The sequence below is a fragment of the Bactrocera dorsalis genome, chromosome 6 (assembly GCF_023373825.1).
Source record: "Bactrocera dorsalis isolate Fly_Bdor chromosome 6, ASM2337382v1, whole genome shotgun sequence".
NCBI classification, from domain to species: Eukaryota; Metazoa; Arthropoda; class Insecta; order Diptera; family Tephritidae; genus Bactrocera; species Bactrocera dorsalis.
In genome coordinates this window covers 24,722,842-24,735,496 of record NC_064308.1, presented here as the reverse complement: position 1 = coordinate 24,735,496, position 12,655 = coordinate 24,722,842, and the positions used below count along the sequence as shown (strand labels likewise).

The 12,655-nt window shown below is 36.7% G+C and overlaps 1 protein-coding gene across 1 annotated transcript; it reads right to left on the bottom strand.

The window, feature by feature from the left end:
• Positions 1–261: 261 nt before the first annotated feature.
• Positions 262–11,154, bottom strand: LOC125779292 (zinc finger MYM-type protein 6-like). The gene is made up of 5 exons (XM_049460527.1): positions 5,825–11,154; positions 5,436–5,719; positions 4,190–4,553; positions 2,924–4,121; positions 262–2,865 (listed from the first exon to the last, which is right to left on the bottom strand). Exon 1 carries the CDS (start codon positions 8,094–8,096, stop codon positions 6,492–6,494), a length of 1,605 nt encoding a protein of 534 aa, XP_049316484.1. The 5' UTR covers positions 8,097–11,154; the 3' UTR covers positions 262–2,865; positions 2,924–4,121; positions 4,190–4,553; positions 5,436–5,719; positions 5,825–6,491.
• Between the last annotated feature and the right edge of the window lie 1,501 nt (positions 11,155–12,655).

Sequence of the window (12,655 nt, the reverse complement as noted above, 5' to 3'; positions counted from 1 at the left end):
GAATCCCCTTATTTTTATTTATTTATTGAATTAGCCAGTAGAAGTAGATATGGTCTTATGGCTCAAACTCGGAAGAAAATTATTAATATATATATATATTAATAGCGCATTAACAAAGCCGCTATTCTTCATTCTTTAATGGCGTACATAGCACTTACTCGGTTAGAAACGAGTCTAGTTTACAACAGCGCACTAGTCTTCCTTCCTTTTCACCCTTTGGCATCAGTTCAAATTCCAAGCGTAGCCAGGTTTTTCTTCACCTGGTCTTTCGAACAGGTAGTGGGTACTGCGGATTTCAATGCTAGCGTTGCTGTTAATGCTCGTTCCAAGATAGACGAACTTATATACCAACTACCTAAGCATCGCATATTAGGTTCTATCGTGCGTACTGTGCGAAAGATTAAACCCCAACGTAAACAAACTGATTGGACCTTATCAGTGTTGATTTAGGCCTGGCAAATCAACAACTGACCAGATATTCACATGCGCCAAATCTTGGAAAAGACACGTGAAAGGTTTTTATTCGGAAACTTTCTAATGTTCAGGATGGTCTTTTATTTATATATTAAAATTGTAATTCACAGAGTTTATTTAAAAATAAGATAATATCGCACGGGAGGCTGTGTTCGCGTTGGCGGTTGAAATTCAAGCTTCATCGCTGTCGTCTTTAAAATTGGGGGGAAGTTGGCACCATGACTTCATCTTATCGGATGCGTAGATTAAAGTATAGTGACGTGACGTTCGGTCTGCTCCTGGCAACTCTTGAAGTAAATAACGGTCTTTACCAAGCACTTGCTTAATTATTATATAAAGGGGCCTTTGTAACGTGGCTCCAGTTTTCTTGACGTTCCAGTACTAGAATTTCATTTTCAACTAGCACTAAGTCATTAACGTGGAAATCTTTTGGTTTTGAATGATGATCATCGTATCGCTTCTTAGCTTGCTGTCGTTTCTGGTTTACTGTTTCACAAGTTGCTTCTCATAATTTTGTATATCTTCTTCGCTTGTTAGATTATGGTCATGTAATGCTAACAAAACTTTATTTTGAAGTATATCTCTTGGTGAAAAACTAAATAAAAGTTCATGTGGACTTTTACCCGTAGTTTTGTTTTTCATCGTGTTCATTGACCACTGGATGTTGAATAGATTCTCGTCCCACTTTTTGTCTATGGTACTTTTTGTCTATGTACGATTAACTCGTTCGGCATGACCGTTCGCCCTCGGTGTTCGTACTGCATTAAGTACGATATTATCGAAATGCTCCTGTCCTTCACTTTTACCACCTTGACGTTTGTTATATGCGCATTCAACACATGCTTTTAAATATGATTTAACGAAATTACGCATTCGTGGAAATGAGCGTTTCCATAATTTCTTTTCTTTTTCGATTCTAAATAGTCTATTTTTCTCAATACAAAATTCATTCAAAATTTCTTTATCTTTGTTTTTAATCTTTTCGACGATCTGTCTTATGTACCTGAATCGCTCTAACGTTTCAACTACAGCGAAAGTTTCAAATTCGTAACTGTGGAAACTTCTTTCGGTATCGCTGTAATATACGACTGGTTTTAATCCATCGCATTCGTTTTGTAACAATGCACCCGCTAAACCAGCTGAACTGACATCTGCATGAATTTCGTGATTTCCATCTCCTCGATATGCAACTAGTAGAGGTTTTGACGTCAGTTTCTGCTTTAATTCGTTAAAGGCCTTGTCTTGGTCGTAGTTCCAATTAACCCTCTCATGCCCGAATTAAAATGGGCGTGGCTAAAATTTTTTTGAGTAGACATATAAGCTAGAGTTGACCGCAATATCAACTGACAAAAATTTCAACGTCCTAGGTGTCCTGGTTCAAGAGCTACAGGATGTTGCGTATATGCAACATTGGGCAATGAGGTTATATATTTAAAGTCAAGTTGATTTTTCTTTTTTCAAATGCCGTTTATTTATATTTATGTATGATAGGACACGAAACAATTTTTTTGGGAATTGGAGCGCAAATGCACATTACATTTGCTGCATTTACAGCTTGGAAACCCAGTGCTGCATACTCTACATCTTCCTCTTGTTCCCCATTCCGGCCAATGATTATAACCATCAAGTCGTATTGAATTTGCTGGGTCTGCAACATAAGCTCTTTTACAGGGGTTTGATTCGGAGCCCGTAGAAGGAGCTGGTTATGATGGAGTTGGGGATGATGGGGATGAATTCATTGCCAAAAGGAGTGATGATGGACGACCTCTCTTCTTGGCGACAACTGTAGTTTGACTTGCGTTCAAAAGCTCGGAAGCAACATCCAATTGGAAATCTCTGAGCGGCATATGCTTCAATTCGCCGTCTGTATGTGTGATGTCTCTGCGGTACAACAACAAACTGTTTACCAAACTTGAATTTGTGCACCAGTATACTATCCGCATGTACCATTTATTTGAGCGGTGGTTGATTTTGTACAATTCAAGCAGCATGTCCGCAAGATCAACCCCTCCCATGTGTTTGTTGTAACATTCAACTATTCCTGGACGAAGTATAGTTATAAACTTCTTCTCTTTGCGGCAGCAAGAACACAATTTTTCAATCGGTTGCATCTAATTGTATCAACGGCCAATATGCCTTTTTCTTTCAGAGCAATCATCAAGCTTATTGACGAAAACCAATTGTCAAAAAACAGTTTGAAATTTTGGTTTACTGGCAAATTGGATGATAAAAATAGCACGATATCTGATGAAATACCCAAGCCATAAGTCTTGCACGTTCCTTCTCCAATGTACAGAGTGAAATCATATACATATAATTCCAGATACACCAGCTGTCGTAAACATTTTGAAATCCCACTTTTAGGGCTTCATTGTTTCAAACTATGTTGACCTAAGAAAAGAATGTACTATTGTGTTATTCAGAAATGTATTCACAAATAATAAGTTACCTTTATATGCAATCATTTGCTCATCTATACTTTGGAATTCTTCCTGCGAAATTTCATTGAATTTTTTTTTTTGGCGTCCAACAGAGGCCGAACCTTGTACAACTTGTCATATTCAGGTGTTCCCTTCTGAGGCTGTTTAGAATTATCGTTCAAATGGAAAAACTGTTTAATTTTGCAACGGCCGCTAGTTTCAAATTGGCCGCCCACGCCATTCTATAAGCTGGTATTTTCACAACTGCAAAGTAAAGAAGCATGCCATCAAACCTTTTCATTTCGGGCACAGTGCATTTCAATTCTATGCTCTTCGTTTGTATGGCATATAAATTCGTTTCCTCGCATATTTTCTGCCACAGTTCATCCGCAAAGAAAGTACTAAAATATTCTATGGGGGTTTTCAACTCATTGCTGCATAATTCACTTTTCCAAGTGATATCGCTTTCCATAAACTCTGCACTCCTCCACTTCAAACTCTTCAAATCAGTTTTTTCCATCACCTCCTGTACAACGTTTTCAGTTTCATTCAAATCTCCATCATTTTCGCTTCTAATAAATTGGTCAATCAAACCAACTTCCACATTTTCAGCTCTGTTATCCAAATTTTTCAAAGTTTCTTCTATAATTTCGTTCATATTTCGATCTTCTTCTTCTTCATTTTCCTCGTCAGCCGAATCATCCCAATCAAAGTTGGCAAATTTTTCAATCTCAGCTTTCTAAATAAATTTGCTATTTCACTGACAATACCAAGGCAGTTCCGTATTGAAGGTAATGACATAGTATTAGAAAGCGCAAGGTTCAATCGGTGACTAGCGCAATGAACATATCGTGCTTTTGGATACAGTTGTCTTATCCTGGTTTGCACTCCACTTAAATGCCCTGATATGTTTGCTGCTCCGTCATATCCCTGGCCAACCAACTTCGCCATATCAAGATGGAGATCTGTACAACGCTTAAGTATGACTTTTGATAAGTTTTCAGTCACCGTCTAGTATAGTTGCGTACGACTGTTATAGGTTTGAGCTGAGTTGTGTATAAGAGTTCCAAAAGATTCAGTCAGTGATAAATCTTTTTTTATTGGGATTTATTTAAAAAATTTCCTTATTTCGGGGGGGGGGGGGCTTCAGCCCTCTAAATATTCTGCCTCCATCGCTGCAGCCAGCAACACATTTCTTCCAACTGCTGGTTGTTTTCGGCATTTTATCTGTAAAATAAAATAAAAAAGTATTAAATAAATGCAAATTTACTTAATAAAAATTAAAATATACTCACATCTTTCAATCTGCGTACTGTTTCGCCTTCGGTATTCTTCGAACTAATGGCCGTTACAAACGGAGACAAAAAATGAAAAATGTCTCCATTCGAACAATAATTTGGCGGGATTTCAATCTGGCCATCGCTCGTTTCCAATTGCTGAACGTCAAAACCTACTGAACTCGATTAGCTGTCAAAGTTCAGTAGGTTTTGACGTTTAGCAATTGCTCTCTCACTTCCAGTGAGAGAGGAGTTGGACATCTCTTTATCTCTGATTCTACGATGAACATTAAGTTACGGAGGAATATAGTTGATTTTTTTTTCGCTACTTTATATGCCCTTCCCACCGTAAACTGATAGTCCCTCATCTAGCCTCCGTGCCCTGAAATCATGATAGAGAATATTAATTTTTTCCCAACGGCTTAACCCCTTGACGTATCAATTAGCGCAACGAAATTCGCTTCCAACTGTTCGCACGTAATATTCACTAAACAAACCAGTTTTGATGCTTACGAACTGTCGCAGACTTGTTTTACAAATTTACATAAAATAAAATACTACGATTTAATACGATAATTATAAAACAGATCTGCAGTAGATAATGCACTCAACTGAAGCAATGTTTTTTGTTTATATTATTTGCCGAAAATAACGGGAAAATTTCAATTCTCTTCATCAAATGTACTCTTCTACACACCACGAGCCAGGCTCGTAATAATCATGTTAGGCACAGAAATTGTACCACGAGCCAGGTTCGTGGAAATACGTCAAGGGGTTAATAAGGAGAGCAACTTCACGCCTGGCACAGGCAGTGAATTCTTCATAAATAAATTTGTAGTTGCCATCTATCATTTTAAAATGAGATTTTAAGCTCTTTACAGCTGATACCTTGGGAAGCACATTTTTGGACAATGTCATGTGAGACTTGTTTTATGAAGTCCACAAACTGTCTTTAGGTAGCTCTTTGAGCTCTGACAAATATTTTGCCATCTTCGCCCATGATTTTTGATAGAAAGCCTCGTTGTCCGAAGCGAGCAAATGCCGCAAGAAAAGCCTCTGTCGTACATAGCAAAAGGTGCCGAGCAAAATCGCAGCGTTCAGGTGAAAGTGCTGCCATAATCTGCGATCGTATTTTCTGCTTATGCACTTATTGCACATGAAAATGCACTTCTTTATTTGGGGCTTAAGTCGGGATATGTTCAAGTCTTGGCGGACCATATGTTGTATGAGGCGATTTTCGTGGAGCATTAGTATGTGGACATACCTGATAAATAGAGTGCAAATGGACTCCTCTCTGGTATAATTGTAGGGTGGCGTTCATGATATGTTAGGCTTGAATTAGCAAGCCGACCATTCCCACGAAGCAGACCCTTCGTGTCTAGAAATAGGTTAAGAACTAAGAGCCAGTTTTGTTTGTCAATCGGCTTCGATTCTCTTAGTAATGATATGTCGCGGCTGAAGTAGCACGTTTGGGTTGATGCGAAAAAAGCGACCTTTGCTTTCGTTTAGTCTTGGTGTATCGGTGCATGGTAATGAAAGTAAGTTACTCTAAAAAGAAAGAAGATAAAAAGAAAAAATCTGGAATTCTCGGACTGGGTATCGCAAAACCATCACTACATTGGAATAAACCCAAGGAGAATCAGGCCAACTTACCCTGCAAACACGGCAAGCAACATCCTGAAGCCGCACACTATATTTAGCCACTCTCATCTTCTAACAAGGAGCGACCCATCTTGCTGCCCGCTATGCAATGGCCCAAATACAGTTAAGCACCTAATTTCGCAATGTCCGAACACAAGGCAGACTGAGTGCTCTGGTAACAATTCCACAATGGAGGCACTATCTACACCCAGCCACGACAACATTATGTATATTTACAACAGTGGTCGGCATGAGAGGATCTATCACTGTGTTGGTGAGCACGAAAAAAAAGTAGCCCAGTGAGAAATTGGAATTCGAATTTTATAAACAAAATTATAAAATAAATTATTGTTCAATAAAATTTGAAAATTAAATATGTTTTCACTACGTTGGAGCAAAAATATATGAAAATATTGAATAAAACTAAAAGCTATATATAAATAAACGAATATTCAAATCTCAGAGCAAATAATAAACAGATAAACAAGAAGTTCTGCAGTTTTTCAAAATGAAGGGAATAATTTATATACATAATATAAATATAACTTAAACTAATTGTTTAATGTTATATCTTTAATACATTTATCTATATCAATCTTTTTATAACAATTTCTTATTAAAATAATATTTTTTAAATGGGTTGAAGAAATTTTATTGCGTTGTTTGGAACAAATAAATTTTAAATCTGAAAAAATTTGTTCACATATATAAGTAGAGGGAAAAAATGATAAACATTTAAATGCATTTTTTTCAATTCAGGGTAGAATGAATCATCCAAATTTTGCCAGAATTCAATAATACTTGATTTGTTTGAAACTTCCCGATCACTTCGTAGAATTATTAATTCTGACTGCAAGTAAAATTCATATCGACTTATATCGCAATGAAAGGGATTTTCAAACAAATCTAGTAGTGGTTGGATTTTTTCAAAATCTTTGAATCTACCTTCAAAATTATTAAAAAGAGTTTCTAATATTACAATGTGATCACATTGATTGATATATTTAATTTTTGAGAAAATCAATGCAGTTCTTGGGAAATTTGCATAATTACCTTCTTTGATTTCTGCAATTAATAAAAATAACTTCGTTTTGAAATGGCAGAGTAGTTTTACCACATCATGGATGTTTTTTTCACATCCTTGAAGTTGCTTATTTAATTCATTTAATATTAAGGAAATATCTGTTATGAATGCTAAATTAAAAATAAATTTAGTATCTTTCAAAAAACCGACTGCAGATTTTTCTAGACCTTCAACCTCGAGGAACTGCAGAAATAATCTGTTGAGACACTCCCCTCGACTTAACCATCGAACTTCTGTAAACATTTTTAAGTCTGAGTACTCAGCACTCTTATTTTTTAAAAATTTTACAAATTTTCTGTGGGTAAGTGAGTTATGCCCACCACGTATTCTGTTTATTATTTTCTCTGAGATTTTCATAACGGGATTTGTACTTATGAATTTGGAGCAAAGTGCAACTTGATGTATGATGCAATGAAAATTATGTACATTTATACCATGCTTTTTCAGCTGCCCGATAAAACCGTCATAATTACCAATCATAACGTTTGCTCCATCTGTACACACTCCTGCGAATTTTGTCATATCGACAACTGAAAAAAGCTTTTCATTGACGACCTCGAATAACAACTTTCCAGTTACATTCGAATCAAAGCTTTCTAGAGAATATAAAGTTACAAATATATCATAATTAGTATTTACGCATCGCACGCATAAAGCTAATTGAGATAGGTCGTTAAGGTCCGTGCTTTCATCTAAACAAATAGAAAAGTATTTACAATTTTCAATTTCTTCCTTTATTTTAAATTCAATACGAGCTCCTATTTGATCGGTGCGCCGCGCTACACTTCTAGGTGATAAGGGAAGTTTATCTATAAATGTTTGATTATAACTAAGTTTTTGCAAAATTTGACTACACATTTTTTTAATAAAAACTCCATCGGAAAACGGCCTACCCTGCCTAACAATCTCCACACTAATGGAACTTGATAGCTGTGTTTTTAGGTTTTCATTAATACTTTCACTATAATCTAAGCATTCGTTTTTACGTAACCAATCAGATATTTTTTGCAAAAAAATATCTCTTTTTTCTTTAAAAAGACATTTTCGTTCTTTTTCATCTAAATAAGTAATAGTTTTATGAAAATTAACAAAATGTCTTTTAAGGATATATTCATTATTATCTTTAAAAGACTTGGAACATAAAAGGCATTGCATGGCACCAAAGGCATTTAGAATCATAAAATATTTCTCGCAGGGCATATTTGATTTTGCGCTATAGTCTTGCGCGATGTTAATTCGTTGCTGGCTCGACAACGACTGAACGATAGAGCGTAAGCGTACGTGTGAAGTTAGTTTGCACAATTGTGGTATGAAATGCCGACCACTGATTTACAATTTCCTTGTTGATAATAATAACCTTAACCTAATCTAGCGTAGTTTAAGATATCATAGTTAAAATATCGTAATTATTTACTAGTACTACGAACTTAAGCAACAAAACTTAGTTTAAAAACGATGACTGAAAGCCTTGCAGCTAGTGTCATTTTAAAGTTTATGCTGTAATTTATTGCTATGTAAACTGTTGTAAATAAATAAAATAAATATGTAAAAGTTACTCTAAGAACGTGAGCATATAGGAGACTACCTGAAGGGCATAGGGGAACGACGAAAATCGTTCAAGGATGTAAGTGTCATCCAGAGTTGTATGATAAGTGTCGATTTTTTCGATTTTCTGTAGCAAGTATTTTGTGCATAGCCAATTGTGGTCAAGAATCGGAAGATTCTGTTAACCATCGCGGGCCAGAGGGTGGTGGTGGCGAGATGCAAGGGTTTGCACCCTCTCGTACCTAGATCAGCAGGATTGTCAGCACTGGCTACGTGTGGCCATGTCGCTGCTCCTACTAGGTCAAGTATTTGAGAGGTTCGATTAGAAATACATATATGTTTTCCACGAGTGTGGTGGCTTTTCTAACCAGGCTAAAACTATCTCGGAATCGGGCCATTTGTAATTTGTATTTCGCCATGTATAAGTGGGTCTGCACCATGGAAGCTAGTTTTTCTAGCAGCAGAGCGCCACAAAGTGCAAGTTGTGGGAGACTCAGTGTTTTTCGAGGCGCAACTGTTGCTTCTACCAATAGTAGGTGGCTTGCAGTATAGCTTTATGTGCGCACATATGTAGAAGCGTCGCAAAAGCCGTGTTGTTCCATTCGAATAGGATTCACTAGTTCGTCCCAGTCGGTTCCGTATAGTCATAATTCTTGAATCAGAATTTTCGCTTGTGTCATAGTTAGCGAAAAACATCCTGTGGGGTCGAAAAGTTTTGCTACCAAAGATAAAATCTGTCACTTCATTATCGCAGATAATACGGATATGGACTCAGTCGTGTATGACAACTGGTCTGATATCGCATTCCTTTGTATGCCTAGTGTTTTTGTTGTACATTCCTCTTCGAATATAAAGACATTAGTTTCCAACAACTTGTCGTTTGGTAATTTTTGTTTAATTTGGGTGATTGGCTGCTATCATTTTTAATGGAAACCCTGCGTTGTTGAGAGCATTTATTACCAGTGATAAGGGCTCGTGTGCTTGAGGAAGGCTGTGACTTCCAGGCAGGATATCGTCAGTATACATTTGAACACTTGTGTTGCCAGGAGAAATTCTCACTTTGTATCTTCTGCCAATTTGCGGAATGTACGAATGGCTAGGTATGAGGCACAGTTTACCCCAGAGGTAACTGTTTTCAATTTAAAGTCGCGTAGAGAGCTACTGGGAGATTTTCAGAAAATAATTTGTTGAAAATCTTACATTTCAATACATTTTTTTCGATATCCACATTGAAAACGTATTAGTATATATGTACGCCAATTTAATATGAGGAGCATTAAGTCTGGTTGGAGGATGAGTCTCGTGAATAGAATATCATTCATAGAATCCCCGAGATGGTTGAGCTTGATACATTGAAGACAAATCTAACATTTTTGTTTCTTTTTTGTTTGGTTTTACTACTGCATGATGTGGCAAGTAGAATGAGTGATATTTGCCTTCAATCATTTTTTCACATGGGCTTACTTCTTCCATGTGATCTAAATGGAGGTATTTTTCTAAGACACCATCATAATCATGTTTGAGCTCACCATTTCTATGTCGATTTTTCCATGCTTAGAAACTGTTGTATTGCAGAGGTGCGCGGGTGACATATGGGGAGTGTGTCTGGTAGTCGTACGACGTATTGACCATTATCTAATCTAGTAGTTGTAGTTTTGGAAAAGTCTTCACAATACTGATCTTCAGGGGTTGTAATTGAAATGGGGGAGTTCTTCCAACTCCCGAAATTTTCTCAATTGTGAATTTTGGTACTCGTTTGAGATTTCCTCAACTTGAGCTGTCATTGTGACTACTGGTTCCGTAAGTAGTCCAATTGGTATCCAACCGAATAAAGCATTTTGAGGTAGAAGGGGTTTTGAAATTTTTTCAACACCATCTTGTATAATTTGCGATATAATGTCGCTGCCTTATAAAACAGTGTTTCCCAAAATGGGCGATAACGCCCCCTTGTGGGCGCTGTAGGTATCAAGGGGGGCGGTAAGAGACCCAGAAAGAAAATGGGGCGTTGTGTAGAGGTCTGGGGGTTATTTGTAATTTTATTTAGCTAGGAGGCCTCTTAGACAGCGACTACATGAGCTATCGACTCTCAACAATAACTTGTGGACATCAACTAATATGAATTAAAAGATTGCTCCAACTCGGTTCTATATTTCTCTCCGCGTAGTTCATACATCTGTCCTATTTTATTGAATATAGAAAAAATGAAAATCATGTCAATCGGTCGCTCCGTTTCATAACGGGGCATTTCTACAGGATAGAATTTATAGAATACTGTCAAACGTGTTGCTATTGCCATTGCCAAATCTGTATGTGGGCATTTGCTATCATAATATAATCATAAGATAAAGATCGTTTTTTAACAAATGTATTTCTAGGAAAAATAAGAATTCATATTTTTGGACTACTATATAATAATTGTGCTTAAGCATTCCTATATATACAATGTAGTATTTATTTTATATTCATTTGTGGTTTTGCGCGCAATAGATGAGCATTACTTTCGCCTCCTTTACATTACTCGCGAAGTTAAACGTATTTCTCAAAGCAAAACAATGTCGGAAGTAATGTCGGCAATACATTAAATACGGATTCATTGAAAATCCCACAAAGCCATTCTCGCCTTTGTGTCTTCTATGTCTAAAAACATTTTCGAATGAAGCAATGAAGCCTTCAAGACTGCAAGATCATTTGAATAAAATGCATCCAGAGAAGAAGCATAATACTCAGCCAAGTGTAGCAAAACTATTTTCGGCGGCTGCTAAGCAAGATGACGACGGACTTCGAGCTTCGTACAATATCTCTTTGTTAATTGCTCAAAAAGGCAAACCACATAACATCGGAGAAGAGTTAATATTGCCAGCAATAAATGAAGTAATAACTACCGTGCTTCATAAACCGGCCGCAGATATTATCCGAAAAATTCCTTTGAGTAATAATTCTGTGCAAAGACGAAATGATGAAATGGCTGAAAACATTGAAGAATCTTGGTGCGATCACCTGAAGACAAGCCAATTCTCAATTCAGCTCGCTTTACCAACTAATAAAGCATTGTTGTTGTCTTACGTGAGGTTTATTAAATATGAGAAAATTTGTGAAGAACTATTATTTGCTAGAAATTTAGAGACCGATACAAAAGGCGAAACCACATTCAATATATTGGAAAAATTTTACGATGAGAAAGAGATTCCTTTGAAAAATATTATTTCAATTGCTACGGATGGCGCTCCGACTATGATAGGGTGCCATAAAGGCTTAATAGCGCACTTAAAAAATAAAATTCCAGATGTCCTTGGTGTACATTGCGTTATTCATAGACAGCATTTAGTAGCTATAAACTTAAGAGAAAAACTATTTCAATCACTGCAATATGTCATCAAAGCAGTCAATAAAATCCGCCCCAGCTCTTTGAATGATAGATTATTTCATCGGCTTTGTGTTACTAATGACGAGGATTTCAATCATTTGTTGTTTCATACTGAAGTTCGTTGGCTATCAAGAGGCAATTGTCTGACGCGATTCTACAACCTGTTTAACTCTGTTATAGAGTTCTTGGAAGCTAAAGATACAGAATTTCAAGACAAGCTCATAACATCAAAGAATTATATAGCTTACAGGACAGACCTTTATAAATCATGTCATTGAATCTCCAACTGCAAAGCGATAAACTAAATTTAATTAAAACAAAAAACGTCGTTGCTGATTTCGCAGCCAAACTGCTTCTACACAAAAAGAATCTGGGCAGACGTGAGTTTCACAATTTTCCGAATTTATCAGTATCATGCAGTACCAACGAATTGTTTGCCTACTGCAAACATTTGGAAAACCTCCACATTGACTTCACCGAACGATGCCAGGACATTTTGAACTTGGAAATACCAGACTGGGTATTGGATCCGTTTTCAAATATCAACACAACAATGTCACCTCAGCTGTAAGAAGAACTTATAGAATTGACAGCAAACGAGGAAATAAAAATCAAGTTCAAAAATGGTTACCAAGAATTTTGGCTACAAAAACCGATCTCGCAATTGTACCCTGGATTGTGGTCAATCGTTCAACTATTCTTGATAGCATTCCCATCGTCATATTTGTGTGGACGTGGATTTAGTGCTGTGACAACACTGCTTACTAAAAATAGAAATCGTTTTCTTGTTACCGAACGTGGCGACTTGCGACTGTTCTTGAGTAAATTGGAACCTGATATTAACAAACTT

Coding starts and splice junctions, on each gene's coding strand:
- LOC125779292 (XM_049460527.1), bottom strand. CDS start 8,096: ATGCCCTGCGAGAAATATTTTATGATTCTAAATGCCTTTGGTGCCATG.